The 19,060-nt window shown below is 41.8% G+C and overlaps 1 protein-coding gene across 1 annotated transcript in view; it reads left to right on the plus strand.

Annotated features, from left to right (window-relative positions):
• Window positions 1–19,060, plus strand: part of SOS2 (SOS Ras/Rho guanine nucleotide exchange factor 2) — a 324,695-nt gene that overhangs the window by 252,771 nt on the left and 52,864 nt on the right. The window contains exons 18-19 of the mRNA XM_085627000.1: window positions 13,483–13,655; window positions 14,369–14,485. Of these exons, the coding sequence (XP_085483126.1) occupies window positions 13,483–13,655; window positions 14,369–14,485 (290 nt within the window). The remainder of the gene's footprint in view (window positions 1–13,482; window positions 13,656–14,368; window positions 14,486–19,060) is intronic.

Below are 19,060 nucleotides of genomic sequence, written 5' to 3' on the forward strand. Positions count from 1 at the left end.
ACTGTCCACAGTGCCAATGTAAATACCCCGGGACAGATCACCTTCGGGTCTGTAATTTGTGTCTTTCATCGCAGCACAACAAGCCTGACAAGGCTTCTTGTGTCCCCTGCCTCAACTTTAAAAAAAAGATGTTCTGGTACTGACGAGATAAGCTCCTAGCTCGGCAAACCATATTACACTGCCAGGAGTGTGACCGCCCTAACCTCTTTGGGGATCAAGACGTTGAGGCGGAGCCAGAGACCTCATGACACCAGACCCTTTGCTTCAGCCCAGGACCAGGCTGTCACTCTGAGGTAGAAGAGCCACACGTTGTCCAAAATAAGACGTTGAGTGCGAGTACAACACCGCCACCCCCTCGTCCCCTCAACACCACCTCACCGGCACGGATTGCTCGAGCACTGCCTTGGAGGGGGTCAGGCATTGTGCCCAGAAGCCCACACTCCGGCTTCTGGTACAACACTGCCTGAAGGCCATGGTCAGCACTGAACGAAGGCCTTGGAACAAGTCTGAGCCAACCACCAGCACTGAAGATGCTGCTCCAGACCTCGCCATTGGTGCCAACAACGTCTTCGAAGCCCGCACTGAAACTAGTTTGCAATATTTCTTCAGCGCTAAAAGGCCATTTGCCCTGAGATGTCAAAAAAACACCCTCTGTGTCGAAGTGTTTGTCACCCAAAGTCCCGACGTCGATGGGGTTGGATGACCAAGAGAAGCGTATCTTGCTTCGGCTCCAGAAGGAGCTCGACAACATCTTGCCATCCATCCTCCGAGAGGGAGGATTATCCCCAAGTCACCTCCAAAGGAGCAAGACTTCTTCCTGCAAGTTGAAGCTGACTTTTGAGGAGGTTGAGGAAGCATTGTGACAGGGGCAATAGTCCAGCAGCACTTTGTTACCCTGCACCTCCTTCTACTCTACCACCCCCTTCTCAAACACACTCACCAGAGGGATCACCTCCCTCCTCTTATGGGGGAGGGAGTCCCTCGCACCCCCTTGGTACATTAGAGGTATTGTTTGGCCCAGGTGCCAGGGTTGATCCATGGGATGATTTTACCTTTGACTCACCTGCAGATATGGACCCAGATGTCTACATTGCAAAGCCATGCCCTCCCGATGATACCACCTTGTATCACAAGATCATCAGCACGGCCCCAACATTTCACAAGGTAAAGTTGAATAGGGATCAAGAGAATGAGGAGTTTCTCTTGGAGACACTCTCCTCTACCGAACGGTCGGTGCAATATCTTCTATGCTGAAAGGCCTACAAACTGCTCCTATAACCTTTAACCTGTAAAAGCTACCTGAGGGTTGATAAAAAGTAAAAGGCATCACCCTCTGACCCACCCTACATCAGGGGCCAACTTCCACCTGATTCTCTGGTGGTTCAGATAGCGCAAAAGTGCGCGAATGCATGGGACACTGGCAGCAATGCTCTGCCGGATAAAGTGAGCAGAAAGATTGATGTGGCGGGCAGACGTGTCACTGCACAATCTGCATTCTAATGGGAAATCGCAAACTTCATCGACTGCTCTCACGATATGTCGGTGCTCACTGGGATGAGATGGAGGAGCTCCTTCAACATATACCAGATGAGTTAAAAAAGCACGGAAAGAAGCTTGTTTCGGAAGGGAAGCTCATTTCCAACACCACCATCTGCTGTGCCCTAAACACCTGGATGCAAGTGCCTGGATGCATGTTTTAAACCAAAGGTACAACAGCATCTCCTCAACCTGCCTTTTAATCAGAAGTACCTTTTCGGACTGCAGTTTGATGAGATGCTTGAAAAAATAAAAAAAGGACACGGAACCATGAAACCAATGGGAGCTCTCCAAACGGTTTTTCCATGGGGTTCCTTTTGAATATCCCTATATAGAGGGGGCACCAAGACAACCTCCTCCAGGCATTTACCTCATACCAGAGACAGCAGCAAGAAAGGCCACCACATGGCTACTCCAGAGGTAGTTGTAAAGGTAGTAACCCCAGAGGTAAGCCCGGATAAGCAGGCAGGGCTACTGTTTAGAACTCGACCCCACCTAACATCCCTCCCCGCAGACAAACTGTCTCCCAGGAACTCCAGCACCTCCTTCAGCAGGAGGTATAGGCACTCATCTTTAAAGGGGCCATAGAACCCGTGCCTCACCACCACCGTGGTGAGGGAGTGTACTCCTTGTACTTTTTCATCCTCAAAAAGAATGGGTCCCTCGGTTGACCTCATGGCCCTCAACAATTACATCCCCACATGGTGACACTATAGGATGTCATCCCTCTACTGAGGCAAGGCAACCCGATGAACGGGTCAGGGATATTTGCCTTGCTTTTCTGCCTCTCCCACTACTTTGATTTGTGGTTCGGAGACTTTGGCAAATATCCTTCACGCTCATCCTTGTGGCACCTACCTGGGCCAGACATGCTTGGTTTACCACTCTCCTCGACCTCTCCCTAGTGTCTAACGAGAAACTGCCCAACTGGCCGGATCTTCTCACACATATTCAGGGAACCCTCAGACACCCAAACCCCAAGCAGCTTAATCTTATAATTTGGCTCACGAGATCTTAAAATTTGGCTACCTCAACCTACCTCCAGAGTGTATGTCCATCATTAAGGATGCACACAGGTCTACAACAGGAGCTTGCTGTGCAGCTAAATGGAAGAGGTTTGTGCACTACTGTAGTCCCAAGCACATCAACCCACTCAAGGTTGCAGTCCAAGATTTTGCTTGTTATCTGCTTCACTTACAAAAGCTAGGCCTCACTTATACTTCCATTAGACTTCGCTTAGCCGCAATTGCTGCCTCCCTTCAGAACAGGGAACACGCTTAACTCTTCAGAGTACCAGTCATTAAGGCCTTCATGGCAAGTCATTCCACCCAGAGTATACCTCCTTCCCCGTGTGGAATCCCAACATAGTTCTCACCAGACTTATGGGCTCCCCTTTTGAACCCCCTCACTCATGCCCTTTGCAGTTCCTTTCCTTTCCATAGTGGCCATCTCTACCCTCAGATGTGTGAGAGACCTTCAGTCTACCTCACACACTTTCACCAAGCATTACTGTGTGGATGTCTTAGCATGCCAACGAGCTAACGCTGGCCAAGCTGTACTCCGTACACTCTTATGGTCCTCTGCAACATCCTCTGGCTACCCACAACTTAGGGCAGAACTGCTTTACAGTCTACACACAGCAAATTACTTCCCTATATCACTGTACTAATTCACCACTAATCCTTTATGGGTTCTTGAGTAGCGTGTTACTCATCAAAAATACAATTTGACGCCTCGTCAGGGGTACTAAGCGCTATATAAATGCAATTACAATACAATACATGTGTACAGGTATGCATGCCAGTAAACTGAAAATGTTACTTACACAGAAAACATCTATTCATGGCATGTGGTGCTGTAGATTCACTGCAGACATGACTGTTCCTTTCCTGATTGATTGTTATAATACATTGATTATAGCAGTCACAATATTTTCAAGGTTGAGATTTGGTAGGGCATTTTTAAGCTATAGAATTCAATATTAGGGACGCCAAAATTACTTTGCAAATTGGCAGGCGCCATGATCCTCAGTGACAAATACTCAGACTTGACAGCATTAATACAAATCTACTTTTTACTGAGGACCTAGTTATGTGAACTACGTATCACCCTAGATGAAAATGGGTTGGCCATAATCCAATCCTCAATTAGTAACCTCAATATTATCAGTATGATTAATACCCTGAACGCCCTAAGTGTTTCTGCCATGGCTACAGACATAGGTACTGAAACCAGGCCTTTCATCGCTACTGATTATGCCACCAGCTCAACTTTCTTCCCCCGCAAATTACCTACACACCACTGTGTGATAGAAACCAGACAGCATATTGCATAAATCAGGGATATCTGAACCATAACCTAGAACAAAGTTACTTCTACACTTACACAGACTGAAATACTGCCAAGAAACAAATCAGCAGCCTACCCAGTAGCCACCATTTCCCCCTCTAAGTGTCATTGGTAGAGGGAACAATACTATGTTGCCTGCTTAACTGGTGTGCAGTTAACTTGATCATTGGGTTCTTCAAATTGTTCATTGGGTTCTTCAAATTGTTAATTTGGTTACGCCCTCCCTTTTTGTCCATCCCTGCACATGCTTCATCAGTTTATGGGTAGAGGTTTAGACTATATTTGCCACGGGTGAGATTGAATTGGTGCATCAGGCAGTGAGTGCCACAGGGTGCTAATCCCAATCTTGGTACCCAGAAGGACGGGGGTTTGAGGCAGATACTGGATCTCAGTATCAAATATGGGATGACTCTATTCCCTGGAACCTGGACATGTGAATAACAGTAGAGCAACAGTGGTTCCTACAGATGATGTTATAAATGGCTTTGTCAACATTCAGGAGAGGGCAAAAAGTACTTGCATGTGATGAAATCCTAATAAATGCTCATGACCCACTGAAATGACCAGAAGAAACATATTTTATCTCATGATGTAATTCAAAAATAGGTCCTCCATAAAGTGATCAAACAGCGCAGTGTGCAAATGATTAGTGAAATTGTGACGAAATAAAACAAAACAATTCAGATGCATGGGGATTCTGGCTGTTTTGTCATTTATAGATTAACGAAATCGGGATAATCAGAGTCCTTTATGTCAAGATCTGCATTTTAAGTAGTCCATATAGAAATTCATTGACTTTTCGACCCCACACAGCCACACAAACTTCAAACATGGTCATCGTCAGGATGAGGAAAAGGATGCACTCTTCATTGCAGAAGGAAATTAACTGTACTGAAGTGTAATGGTTAGACTGAATAACTCATATGGGCTAGGGCAGTGAGAAATCAAGTTAATGAGAATAGTAAATACTTAAATCAAGTTAATGAGAATAGTAAATACTTAAAAAGAGGCTTTCCAAAGGTAGAAAGATTTTTCAAAAATGAAAGTGAGGTACACATTTAACCATCACTTCTTAAAAAGAATATACAGAGCATCTGTCAGCGATAACACTATAATGATAAATAGCTAGTGGTAGCCATTACAATCTGAGGTATCTCACTTACCCCTCGTATCAGTAGAATCGGGGTCCAGAGACCCACATGGTATCTGTGAAAGGTTTCAATACAGAAGGAGAAAATCCTAAGCGTTGGACAAAAATGAGGCAAACATACCCTCCAAATGCCAGAGGGCATACTTACCAAGTGCTCAGTCTGAGATTAGGAATGGCATCTGGCCTCTTCAAAGACTGTTTGTCTCATTGTGCCCAACACTAAGGACTTTGTGTGTGTGTGTAAGGTGTTGCAGTCAGAATTTTACATTAAGGGAGTTTATCTATTTGAGTTCATCTAGCAAAAGTATATCCATTTAGATATATTGTGTGTTAATGTTTTTTAAATACCTTCATTCTAAATTTGTGGTTTGTATTAATGCTCCCAGATGTGCAAATATTTTAACACTTAATTCACATCTCTCATTTAACCATCTGCTATTCCTCTTAACATGTTATTTTATCAACACTCTCTCTGGATCTCTGCATTTGTAGCTTCCCATTCATGGCAAGCAGGTAAAATGCCATTGATAGAAGCACGCTGCATGCACCGGAAACAATCCTATTTCATCTGGATGCCGGGACACACTACCCAAAAGTCAGACAGTCTCATCCCTCAAACTGAGAAATCTTTAGAAAAGTAGCCTTCTTTTTCTGCTAGATTTTGGCAATAGCGATGTCAAGACAAGATTTTTCTAAGAGTATTAATAGGACCAGCCCTTAATTTATGCTCCAGTGTCCCCACAATGGCTCTGTGAGTTGATCACGGTCTACTTACAATCAGAAGATCCTGCGTTTGAATCCCCAAAAGGGAGATTTCCCTTCTGTTCTTCCAACTTTGGTAAATTCAGCACCATAAATTGGATAATAGTAAGAATTGTTATTTGCAACAGTTAGAAGCCAAAGCGTGAGATGAAGCACCATATAAAAAACAAGTTATTAACAATTTTCATTGACTGCATAACCTAGCAAAGCTGCCAATAGGCGGCCAAAGTGGCGACTGTTGTGCTTAAGAGAACACTTTTAAATTAAACTAAATGATGTTGTATAAAGTAGCCTTCAATAATTATTAGGCAATTTGATTTGTGCTTTTGTATCATTAGAGAAGTAATTTAGCTTGGGAAGACATTGCCAATATGGGCCGAATTTTTCTAGACTACATTTTTAAAAATGACGGATGTGTTGCTGTGATGTAATATTTCAAGAACCATGAGACTTATATACTTACTTTTAGCATCAAAACATTGGTTTCAGGGTCAAGTAGTCTTATAGAGACAGAAAATAACTCCTCTGAGCAACCCTTTTACCATTTTCCAAAATAGCGGCTCTAATGTGTTTTAGCCATCATATTAGTCATTCATTTTAATGTTGTTGTTTCAGGTTTCCGTTGCTTCAAATTTGTAAACATGAATGAAGCAGGTGGTAGCAGACGATCTTTACCTTCTCACAGAGTGTTGCTAACTACAAAATCTGAGGACTGCTTCAACAAAGAAAAATGTATCATATGCCAAACTAATCTGAAAGAAAAGCTAACATCAACTACGACTGGGCAGAAGAGAGTTCGAAATGCTTCAAGACGAAGTTCACAAAAGATTGAAACTGATGGGTGAGGAGTATCAAATAATTTATCATTGTAACAACAAGTGCTACAAGTCGTATACAATGGAAAAAAGCCAGGAAACATTCATCAAAAAGTAGCAGAAACCAGTGAATCACAACAAGAATGCAAGTCTTCTGCGAAAGTGACGACAACCAAACCCAATGGCTATCTACTTAGATCGATGGCTACTCCTCATCCACCTCCAACAACTCATCAGAAAGCAGAGGATCTTCAATGTGTTATCTGTGGTTTAGCCAGAGCAAGAGCCAAAGGGATTGACAAAAGAACAATGTACAGAGTAGGAGGGTTTCAAAGGGCAAACATGTTTTTATCTGCAGCTAGTTTCTTCCACAATGACGTTTTAAGCTGAGTAGCTGATCTAAACAGTGAGATGAATGTACTTGCAGCAGATTTGTATGCTCACCCAAACTGTATGCGTGCATGTATTAGAAAATATTAATGTACAATGAGCTCCCTGCAACAATGTAACCTCCAGCCTACAGTTACGTTTGCACTCTTTGAAAAAGCAAATGAAGTTTTAAAACCACTCTTGATTTATGGCTACAGGTTCACTTTTATTGAGATCAGAGAAATAATGATCAACAGTGGTGAAACTGTATTGACCCACAATAATTACAATAAGATTTTTCTGGTGAAAATGTACAATGACAGAATTCGTTTTTGTCACTCTAACAAAAAAAATGACCCACTTATGGTGTTGTCAGCTAATTTGACTCCTGAGGTTCTTGCTGCCAAAATAAGGTCACAGGATGCAGTAAAATCAGCAGGGAGCATTTTAAGAAATGTCCTGAAAGATTTAGATTTTGGACTAAATGACACATTTTGTGATGCCCCGGAGCTCTCCAATTCATTGAAGCCAACAAGAATGCCTGATGTTGTCTTAAATTTTTTTTCATCATTGTTTAATATCAGCAAATCAAAACTGTTACAAACTAAAGTTCTTGAGTTCGGAACAGAAGCTGACAACATTGATGATGGCTTTGAAGATATAATCGAAGAATGGAAGACAATCCCATGAACCGACAGGCTTGTTCTGTGCAAATGTACTATCTTTTCAAAATCATGTTTTATGAATTACATGAAGGCAAAAAGAAAACTCTGCACACATGATGACTGGCCATGCAATCTAGGACAAGTGCAAAAGTAAAGAGCTAATCACTTCAATGAATAGAATTGGTGTATCAACAAATTATAATGACATAGTACGAAGCAGAAACTTGTCAGCAGCTTATGCTGTAAAATCTTGTGAATCCGACAGCATACCACTTCCAAGTCGCTTTACCAGGAAAGGAATTACAATTGCTGTTCTTGATAATTTTGATTTTGAAGACCTCTCTACTTTGTTTGGAACATCCAGCACACATGATACTGCTATGATGCTTTTTCAATACTGTAACAATGAAGTAGCTGCTGGAAAACAAGGCGTGTCAGCTGTAGGCATAAACAAAGCTGCAAACTTGTAACTCAACTGCCTTGCCAACGTGTGCAAAATCGCAAGCCATCAACACGTCCTAGTCTACCAGAAAGTTTCAAAGTGGCTGAGGACATGGATCTTCTTTTAGTTGATTCTGCGGTCTGCAAAGCTGATTTAACTGAATTTATCATATCGCTTATTCGATGCAGACTGAAGAGAGAAGAAAATCAAGGTCCTCCATGGGCTGCACTTTCTCCCAAAATACCGTCTTTCTGAAGAAGGTTGGGTTTTTACCAATAATACCATCTCTAGTCACAAACTATGCAACAGTATACACAGCTCTAAAAGATTTTTAAAATGGGCATGCTCAGTGAAGATCAGCCTATCCTGTCATTTTTCTGCAATGAAGGTGCTTTCTGTATTGTAGCTGACATTTTAATGAGCAAACCAGTAGAATATGATGATCTTCCTCCAATGATGGGCGTTTTACACATGATAAAAGTTGTGTTGCGATTTGCAGGTAGTTATCTCAGTGGATTGTCATAGACGATGCACTTATTGAGGATGAAATCTTTAGAAGCAAAACTGTCCAGTCAGTATCGAGTGGAACCCATTATGTATGTTTGTTACAAGGTATGCTCATCATATCTGAGGCTAAAGAAACATTGCGTTGGAATGCTTTCTGGAACAAGGACGACAAATTAGGTTTTGCATATCTTGTTGCAGAAGTGAACAATGCACAGGGTGCACTTCATTCAAAAGACATAAAGCAAAGCCAGGTAATGTTCAATACACTTAGATCAAAATCAGAAAACCTGAAAACCATGTTTGTAGAGTTTGTCAAAGAATGTGAAGAAAAATCACAACTTTGCAAGTATTAGGGAAATGTTTTACACATGATCGCTCTAGTGAACAAATTGGTACATGCTGATCGGAAAGGTTATTGGGAGCTGTACGTGAAGACTGTGGGACCACTGATTACTGTGTTTCATGAATTTGATTGCATAATCTACCTGAGATATAGACCTTGGTATTTGGAAAGAGTGAGCAAGCTAGAGGTGAAAAAAAAAATACCTCTACAGAAAATTCTTCCAAAGATATTTTGTGGTGAAAGACAGAGAGGGAAGCCTTCGTTCAAAGCTGTGGCTCCAGATATGAAACTGGAACAGATGATCCAGAGATCACAGAAATGCTCTAAGGGAATTGTTGGTCAGACACGTAAAAGTTAATATGTTACTCAATGGTAGCTAGTTTACCATAAAGTCCTTTCTATTTGCAATGTTTTGAGAGAGAAGACCAATTCAAAATTTATTGACCACCGTGAAACTGTTCCTCACCACAAACTTGTGGGAAAGAGAGGTAACCGTTTTAATAAACATGTTGACAGCCTTCTTCATTTCATTCAGGTGCAAGGAAAACCCTTTGAAATGACTGAGCCTGTTTGACGACACAAACAATATGTGGATAACGATATAAAGACACTTCTACTAGATGACCTGGAACATTGATCGAAACTATACGCATAACTGAAGCAGGAGAGATTTGTATTGAAAAAACTGTTTGACATATTCACTAAAGCTAAACTTCCACACCATAATTGCCATAGCAAGAGCTTTGTCCAACCTCCACTACAAAACAGGTTACACAAAAACTACTTTCACAAGCACATAGAGAGATAGATGTAGCAAACGAACGGGGGGTGTATTTATCAAGGACATTCTGTTGCATTATCTTCTCCAACAATCGCATTATTTGATATAGATGCTGCAACCAAACCAGTGAAACACAAACTTGTACAAGAGCTTCACCTGGAGAATTTCAATTTGAAAAGGAGTCCTCATTGACAACTGCTGCTGTGGTGGCCTATATGTCTCAATTGCGAATGGTGAAGATTTCATCCATGCAAAACTTTGAAGAGGTCGTTCAAGCTGTTCTACAGATATGAAAGTTAGTGTGCACCTTGCAAGAACTGCACATTGTCTGACAGTTATCTTGAACTATCCGTCAAAGAATGTGAGAGAATCAGACGAATGTCTACAAGTGGAACAATTGACCTTGCCTGAATAAAAAATTTGACACCTATACCTGTGCAAGTTGGTCATCAACATCGAACAGGATGAACTTGGAGATGTTGACTCGCCAAGACATTGCTGATACTTCAGTGAACACTGAGTTTCCAATTATTGCAAGTAGAATGATTGCCAATGAGGAGTTGGTGCCTGCAGGGAGATATTCAAAAAGTTCAAGCCATATTGTTCAAAAACTTAACAGCAAATTGGAGGAAGCTCACATGTTGAGTGGGCTGTTTGAAATGGTTCCAATCGAGTCATTGCACTGTCAGATGACACAGATCTTATTATTGTGCTATGTAGATTTGTTGCAATGTTCATAAGTCAAGGATTGTCAGAGTTATGGATATCTTATAGAGCATGCAAGAAAAGACACTCAAACCTGCTTCATATTCTGTACAAGAAACCTATTCTTCCGCGTGATGACACTATGAGCAAAATTGGAACAAATCTTGGAGCTTTAATTGCTGAACCTGTAAAGTTTCTAAAAGGATTTGCTGAGACAGAAGAAAAAGGTGACTTTAAAGATTGAGAAAAATAGCTTGTGCATGTGTGGAAAACGAGTTCTGACTGTCACACGTTTGACGATCTTCACTACACTGAGTTCCAGAGATCAGCCCCCCCCAAGTGACCATCCACCAACGTCATATTCTGTGCGTAGGCACATTAAAAGAGCTTTCTACTTGACCAAAAGATGTGTAATTGTTTTGGATCATTCATATGAAGAGGAACGATCCGTGTGAACTTGGATGGCAAGATATTGATGGGGTGCTAAATCCTACGGCATTTCTGAAGCCTCTACCCACAGAACATACACGTACATGTACTTGCAAAACCTGTGCTACAAAAAGCTGTCCCTGTCAATGTTCTCTTCTCAAATGTTCAACATTCTGCAAATATACCATGAGCGATTGCCGAAACAAATAAAGTGAACTATGAAAATGTGTCTAAAACAGGAGTGATAAACATATTTTTTTTCATATTCAGACCATAAACCTTCTTTGGTGTATACATACCTTATTTGTTTCATTTCTATATATGTCCCTTCTTCCTCTATTATAGCTGCCATTTTGGAAAATGGCAGAAGGGTTGCTCCGAGGAGTCTTCTGTTGACCCCCAAAACCTATGAAGTTTATAGGTCTCATGGTTCCTGAAATATTACATCATCACTACAACACATCCACCATTTTTAAAAATTGGGCCCGGATCAGTAATGTCTACCCAAGCTAAATTACTTCTCTAATGATCCAAAAACACAAATCAAAAATGAATATCTCTGGACAACAATTATTTTACGGAGCTATATCAGGGGCCGGGATTATTGGTAGATCATATTAGTGAGGGATGGCTGAGCAGTTTCACTTGTTGAAGGTTAAGACTTTTCTAGGCATTGCCTACACATTTGGCTGTCCAATTTACTGCTTTAGGTAGGGTGATGATAGGTGCATAGATTTCACACTTCCTTTGGCCTCGTTCTAGATGCTCCTGCTTAGAGCGAGCACCATTGTTACCTGCTATGAATCCCACCATCTTTCGCAAACACTGTACCTGAGAATCAGCAATAAATTGTCATTTGAGAGAGAACCAACCCAAACGGGGTCCAAGACCTTAGACAGTGGATCCATACCCTGGAAAATGAGTGTACAAGTGGGACCCAAAACATCCTACATTGTTCCAATTCCAAGCAAGTTGTTCTTGACTAAGGAAGAGAGTACTCCACAGTGTACTTGATGAACTGCTGTGTAACCAGGGTTTGTATCTGCATAACAACCAGTCTCCCTTAGGTGAGAGGTACATAACTTGAAATTGTACTTCTGTGTCTGCCTAGCACCAAGAAGTCTGTCTTCCTGCTTAGAGAGAGAAGGAGAGTGCCTGGTCCTGCAGGAGGTGTGACTGTCCGGGCGGAGAAGCAGACATGTTCCCGGCATGAGAAACACCCAGAAGAATCTGACTGCTAGTGATATTGAAGCCAAGATCAACCTGCCTTGTGTGGGGTTTTCCTGCTTCTGGTGTGGACTTCGCCATGCCAAGTAAGGAGCACCATTGTGTCATCAGGCATCCTGCTGTGTACCAGAAAAATAAACTGATGTTTCTGCTGCCTGCCTGGCAGTCGAACTACCCAGAGAAGAATTGCTATCATTGCCGATGCACAAGACTTGATCTGACAAAGAGGCAGAGACTGTCAAAGATGGCTACCGCGGAAGGTCATGCCCTGAAGGCTGAAACTGCGAGCGAGCACCTGTCTACAACTGGCCTGGGAAGCCGCAAATGTCGAATGTTGGTGCTGCCATGCAGGCCAACTGCAGTGATCCCTGTCCAGCAGTCCGTGACCTGAGTAAGGCTGCCACTGCAGTTCAGCACCACTGAAGCCACTGCTGCAGGTATGGGTTTCCTGCATGTGTACCAGTGTCGCAGCTCCACCAAGCAGGTAAAGTAAGGGCTAGCTTTGGACAAACTAAGAGACTGAGCGTGCAAAGAAATCTGAACAAGTACTTTTGTTTGTGTAAGCTCATTGTGATAAAAGCCTTTAAACACATATACGCATTTGCCAGTGGGATAACCCAGAGCGAACTGCATCTGTGCTTGATTTATGCCTATGCTCATACGGTATACCAGAGATTGTAAACATTAACATGTCTAGACTAGAGATGGCACCAGTAGGGTTTTAACACCTTACTGGATTTTGGATAAGAGAATACAACACTGTGTTGAACTGTGTAGCATTTCGTTTTGCCGTGAGATTAATGTACTTTCTTATCAACTAAAGATTAGCACTGGGCTGGACATTACATTATTGTGTCTGGTGGTTGAATTCTGATTGAGTGCTAATCAGCCTTTGACTGCTTGCCCTCGCTACTCTGAGGATCAAGTGGGAAAAGGGTGTATTAGGCTCATTTGGCAGAGCCATAGTATGATGGACCCCAGTACACAAGTGGCAAATGAGCCTAACCATCGAATTTGTTGACCACTAGTCCCTGTTTTGTCTGTGGCTCCTGAACTGTCTTTGGCAGTCTACATCAACGCCAGGCATATTTCCAGTGAACGGTATCAAGTATTAAGAGTGTAGCTCATTTTCAACCATGTGTTTGCAGTCTTATCCGGTACAAGTGTTTCTCTTCAACTGGAGAAAGACAGAACCTTGGTTTATATCTTATGGAATTCGGTTTGCCTATAAGTTTACAGCATTCATCCAATTTTATTTATGGAAATGTCTTGACTACAATTCATTGGATTATGATGTGTTGCCATTTGTATCATTCTCAGAGTTACCATTTTAGTGATATGTATCCTTAGTTTGTAACATTCCATGCTGCACACACACTTTGATCGTCTTTCTCTTTAACAGGAATATATTTAACAAATATTCTAAAAACTGAAGAAGGGAATCCTGATTTTCTTAAAAGACAAGGAAAAGAATTGATAAATTTCAGTAAAAGAAGAAAAGTGGCTGAAATTACTGGAGAAATTCAGCAGTACCAAAACCAACCCTACTGTTTACGAATAGAAGCTGATATAAGGGTATGGAATAAATCTAAGAGTTGCTGCATAGAAATTCATGTTTTGTTGCACAGGGCATCACTCTAAAATGAACAAGATCATTAGAACATTTGTTTCTGGATCAATATAAATAAGTTTGAGAGTAGTGTACACCAGAATTGTTTTTGGAGTCTTTTGGTTTTATACACTGTTTTTGGTAGTTCCCCATATGTTGTAGGGTAAATTACCATTTAACATATGTATAAAAGAATGAAGAATTACTCCAAAGGTTTTACTAAAATTGAGAATGGAAACCGGTCTTAGTTAGATACAGCAAACTAGTTAAATGCAATTGGATGAATACAGCAATCAAGAGAAAACCCACGTATGGCATTCATACAGTGGTCTTACTGGCATTACCGAACATGACACTCACAGGGTTAATCACAGTTCCCAGCAGACACATCTCAAATGAAGTAATCTGATAGATTAACAAGTATGTACCAGGAATTTTAACAAGACCAATGTCCAGCAAGAGATCCAGAAGCAATTGCATTTATCGGATTAAGAATCTTACTGCGGATAAAATAAAAAACACATATGCCAAAGAATTTAGGTTGTAGCTGAATACATTTTCTGTTGGACTATCTGCCTTATACGTTCTGTTTTGCAACTGTAATTTGTGGCACACAAAGTTCATCACTTATTAAATCTTATGCTAATGTGACTGGCACTATTCTTATATGTCATTTTAGAGGTTTTTTGAAAATCTTAATCCAATGGATAACGAATCAGAGAAAACGTTTACCGACTACTTGTTCAACAAATCTCTAGAAATTGAACCTCGAAATTGCAAACAGCCACCTCGATTTGTAAGTGTTTTTCTGGACTATTTTGGGCATCTTAAGATAGTCAGGAAAAATAGTGCATGTACATTTCATGATGCTGTAGGCCTGTATAAGTTGTTTTTAAGTTGTTCTTGTTGCCATTTATTGGCAGTTCTTGTGTCCTCCTTTTTCTTGCTGTAATGCCATTTATTAGCAAATAATAATGCTTTAAACCTAACTTACTACGTTCTGTAATCGCATATCTTTTCACCACCATTGTATGTATAAGAACTAATTTAAAAATGTTTTTGAAGGTTGTATATAAATGTTTTAAAAATAGTTGTACTTAAAAAGAAAACTTGTAGTTTACTGCACTGCACAGATTATCAGTTTGAACTATGAGCTAGCTTGGATTCTGAGCTATGAGCTAGCTTGGATTCTGAATATGGGTTTCAGGAAGATATAGAAGGTGAAACGCACTCCTCATTTGCATAATTAGTTTATATTAGAAATTATTTTTAACAAGGTTTATCAATTTGTTTTCTCAAACTGGATGTCTTTTCCACTGGTGTTTGCCACCAAGTTCTCAAATGAAACCCGTTTGTGAAATATGGAATCGCATATCTTTTCACCACCATTGTATGTATAAGAACTAATTTAAAAATGTTTTTGAAGGTTGTATATAAATGTTTTAAAAATAGTTGTACTTAAAAAGAAAACTTGTAGTTTACTGCACTGCACAGATTATCAGTTTGAACTATGAGCTAGCTTGGATTCTGAGCTATGAGCTAGCTTGGATTCTGAATATGGGTTTCAGGAAGATATAGAAGGTGGAACGCACTCTCCTCATTTGCATAATTAGTTTATATTAGAAATTATTTTTAACAAGGTTTATCAATTTGTTTTCTCAAACTGGATGTCTTTTCCACTGGTGTTTGCCACCAAGTTCTCAAATGAAACCCGTTTGTGAAATATGGAGTAAAAAAAAAAAGAAATGTGTTCGGTGGATGCAGTCAAAATGTGTTACCTGGTTTCCTATAGGTCCATTGAAGTACTCTGCGCGTTTTTGATTATTTCGGTCTATCAAATGTTTCTATCCAATATCTAATTTGTACTTTCTCAGAACCTCATTTATTTATTTAATTTGTAAAGCGCAACATTTATCTGCCAAGGGGATATCACAACGCTGAGTAACAATTAAGATATCACACTGAACAAAGGATATTATAGCATCTGCTAGTCCGGAAAAGGCAAGGTTTTAAGTTCCTTTCTGAATCAGGTGTGATTATCAATAAGCCGAATTTCCAAAGGAAGGAAGGAAATTCCACTGAACCACAGCCAAATAGAACAAGCATTTGCAATGCAATAGGTCTCGCATTTACGCGAGTTTAAGCTATTGGCATTGGAAATGGCAATGCCTTTTATTTATGTTTTAAAAACCAAACCATAAAAAAGGCATTGTCATTTACAATGCCAATAGCTCAAACTTACGTAAATGCGAGGCCTATTGCATTGCAAATGCTTGTTCTCTCTGGAAGCCGTGGAGATAATTAAGTTTTTGCGCAGGATATGAATGTGCCGCTCCGAGAGAAGGGCGGACATTAAACGGGAGGGGCACAGAACCCGTGATGGCGAGAAAGCTTTTGCTGATTAGAGAGAGACGAAGTGAGAGGAGTGAAAGGACACGAGGAAGTGGGAAGATCACGTGAAAATAAAAAGAGGTTTAGAGACGTGCACAGAAGGGAGTTACAAGGAGAAAGAAGATTTGCAAGAGAAAGCCAAAGAGGAGAGTGAGGGGAGGCAGGTTAGCGAGTTATGGGTGTGATCACAGTGGTGAAGCTAATGCAATCACATGAGAAGGCGAACAGCAAATACATCATCGGCAGGAACAGGAGAGGGTGGATGTGGTGAGCCGATGGCTGGGGCTGCAGTGGTGAAAGCAAGAGAAGGGGCAGCAGAGGTGAGAGCAGGGGGGAGCTACAGTGGGGAGAAGAGAGGGGGCTGTTGGTCCATGAGGACAAGCGGCTTCTGTTGAAGCTAGGGGTCGCAAGAGGCATGCCAGGGGTCGCAGCAGCGACCCATAAATGACGCCCATGCTCACCCCTTCCGCACCACAATGACCCTGCACACAACAGACATGTAGTCCCTATTTTGAGAAACACGCATTGGCAAAGCCTATAGGTCTCCCCTATGCGAGATCTATTGGCTTTGTCAATGTTTTTAGCTGTACTGTACATGCTTTATGAGGCTTCCTTCAGCCTGGCTGGATTGATAGCCTGGCTGTCTGAGGCAACATCTGTGCAGCTGTAACCGATGCTTGCAGATGCAAGGTCAGATTAAGCTCCAAAAGCAGATAACAGCATCACGTGGTCTGGGGTTTCAATATTAATGCAAGGGCATGGAGCTTTGTGGAAAGACACCTTCTGTGTTGCCAAAGCTGTGTTGTCATACCCTCCGAAAGACCGACTAATGAGGCATCCAAGCTAGCGCATGAGTTCCCCAGGGGCATCATGTCAGGGTAACACTGGTTACACATAGGTATGTGAGCAGAAATGCATGTAAAGAAATGTATTAACATTTCCATACCCCCCTCCCAAAAAAAATAATTAATGTGACCTTGTGTAATATTACTAGTGTTCATGTAAAAGGACTCAGATCATGTTCCAAGTATATAAAACTGCAAATATAAACACGAGGAGTGGTTGGAATGGAGCAGAGGTTTGGTGTGGGCAGGGGGGGGAAAAGCAGCAGGAGCGGGGAGAGCTCACAATGGAGGCGACAGGAGACTGGGAACAAGAAGTAGCGTAGGGCCAATATAAACTGGACTTCTGCAACGACATTAAACAAGCAATATGAATAGCCCCTGGTTTCGAGATGAGGACATTCTTGTTTTTCGTGGTTTTAACCCCAGCGAGTGTTGTGTTGTGCAGTGTGAAGTTGTTGCTTGTGAATGCTGTTCAACTGCTCGGACATTTTTCGGCTTTCTTTTTGTTCTGGTTGGCTGAGCCATAGTCATAAATGACAGATAAAGAGAGTGCAAGAGACTGGGCATGGAGAGGGGCAGTGGAAGAGAGAGAAAGAGGGGCAAAGTAGAAAAGAGACGTAGGCACAGACTGGCAGAGTGAAAAAGACATAGACACTGCAAGCACACTATGTAAAACAGAAGTGGAGACACAAAAGAAAACATAAAAACAGAACAGACGTGAATCTGCACACCAAGGACAAACTGCAGAGAGGGGTGAGACGAAGGGGGCCAGCAACACGGTGACAGTGATGCACGAGGATAAAAGCAGAATTTAGAAGCATGCACAGTAAGTGAAACGAGCTTTGGCAACGCGGCCGCGAAAGTGAAAGTGATCGCGATTACGGGAGTGAAGACACATGGCGCTGCGCGCGTGCACGTTCACGTGCACTGTAGCTTTAGGCCACGGCAGCACTTTAAAAAGCCTGTATACAAAATGTCTCGGCCAGATCAGCGCAAGCGCTGGATCAGGCGAGACCTAAAAAGGATCGGCCTCCCTATCTAGCTTTTCTTATCCTCTTGATTTTAGCCAGGGACAAATCACTGTATCTCAGCTCTCAAGTGGGTTTATAAAATTCCACTCTGATTTGTAGGATCTCTTGGGCCCTCATTATGTAATGCTTTATGAGTGTAGCACAAATGTTTAAAATCGGCTTGTTTGCGCATAGGCAGCCAATGTAGAGGGGTTAGACAAGCTGAAGCAGATCCAAACCTGTCTATATTGCAAATCAGCTTGGTTGCTGCATTTTGGATTAACTGCAGTCTTGTAAAAAGGTAGTTAACCATGCCTACAAACAATGCATTGCCATAGACAAGTCTGCTTGTTATAAAGGCCTGGACCATGGTTTCGCACCAAACTACTAGAAACCTTCTCAGTAGTTTCAGAATGGCAAAGCATTTGCCGCATGTGGTCTTAACATACTCTTGCATTGAAAGTTGGGCGTCAATGATGACTCCTAGGTTTTATGTGGATTTCTTGGGCCATTACACTAGCCCTCAATGTGTTCCTCCACATCATATGAAGGAAGACAGTACTACTGAAGACAGATAACTTGACAGCCAAGTTTTACATCCAGAGTAAGGGTGGCACACATTCTACCCAGCTCTCTGCACCAGCACAACATATTTGGCATTGGGCAATCCCAACAACATCACCTGCTTCAGGAACATTTGCCACGAGTGAAGAACAACTTGGCGTATCTGCTCAGCAGGATAAATCATCAAGTCCAAAAGGGGGAACTCCACCTACCAGTCCTCCGCAAGTACTTCCAATAAGTGGGAGACCCCAACAATGGACCTGTTCCCCACTCCCAAAATTGTAAAATGCCAAAAATGTGCCTCTAGGGACTCGCACCTGTGATCTATGGACAATGCACTGTGGATGAACTGCGCTCGCCCCCCATCCGATACATGGTGAGAAAAATGAGGCAGGTGTCCACGACTCTTATCCTACTGGCACCAACTTGGGCAACAGCCCTAGTATGTCAATCAGGCCTTACATGACGCTCCCACATACACCAGATCTTCTCACGCGTAATCGGTGCCAACACAGGCACCCAGACCCCAAACAGTTGAACCTCGCAATTTTGTGACCTGAA

The sequence above is a fragment of the Triturus cristatus genome, chromosome 9, assembly GCF_964204655.1.
Source record: "Triturus cristatus chromosome 9, aTriCri1.1, whole genome shotgun sequence".
Lineage (NCBI taxonomy): Eukaryota > Metazoa > Chordata > Amphibia > Caudata > Salamandridae > Triturus > Triturus cristatus.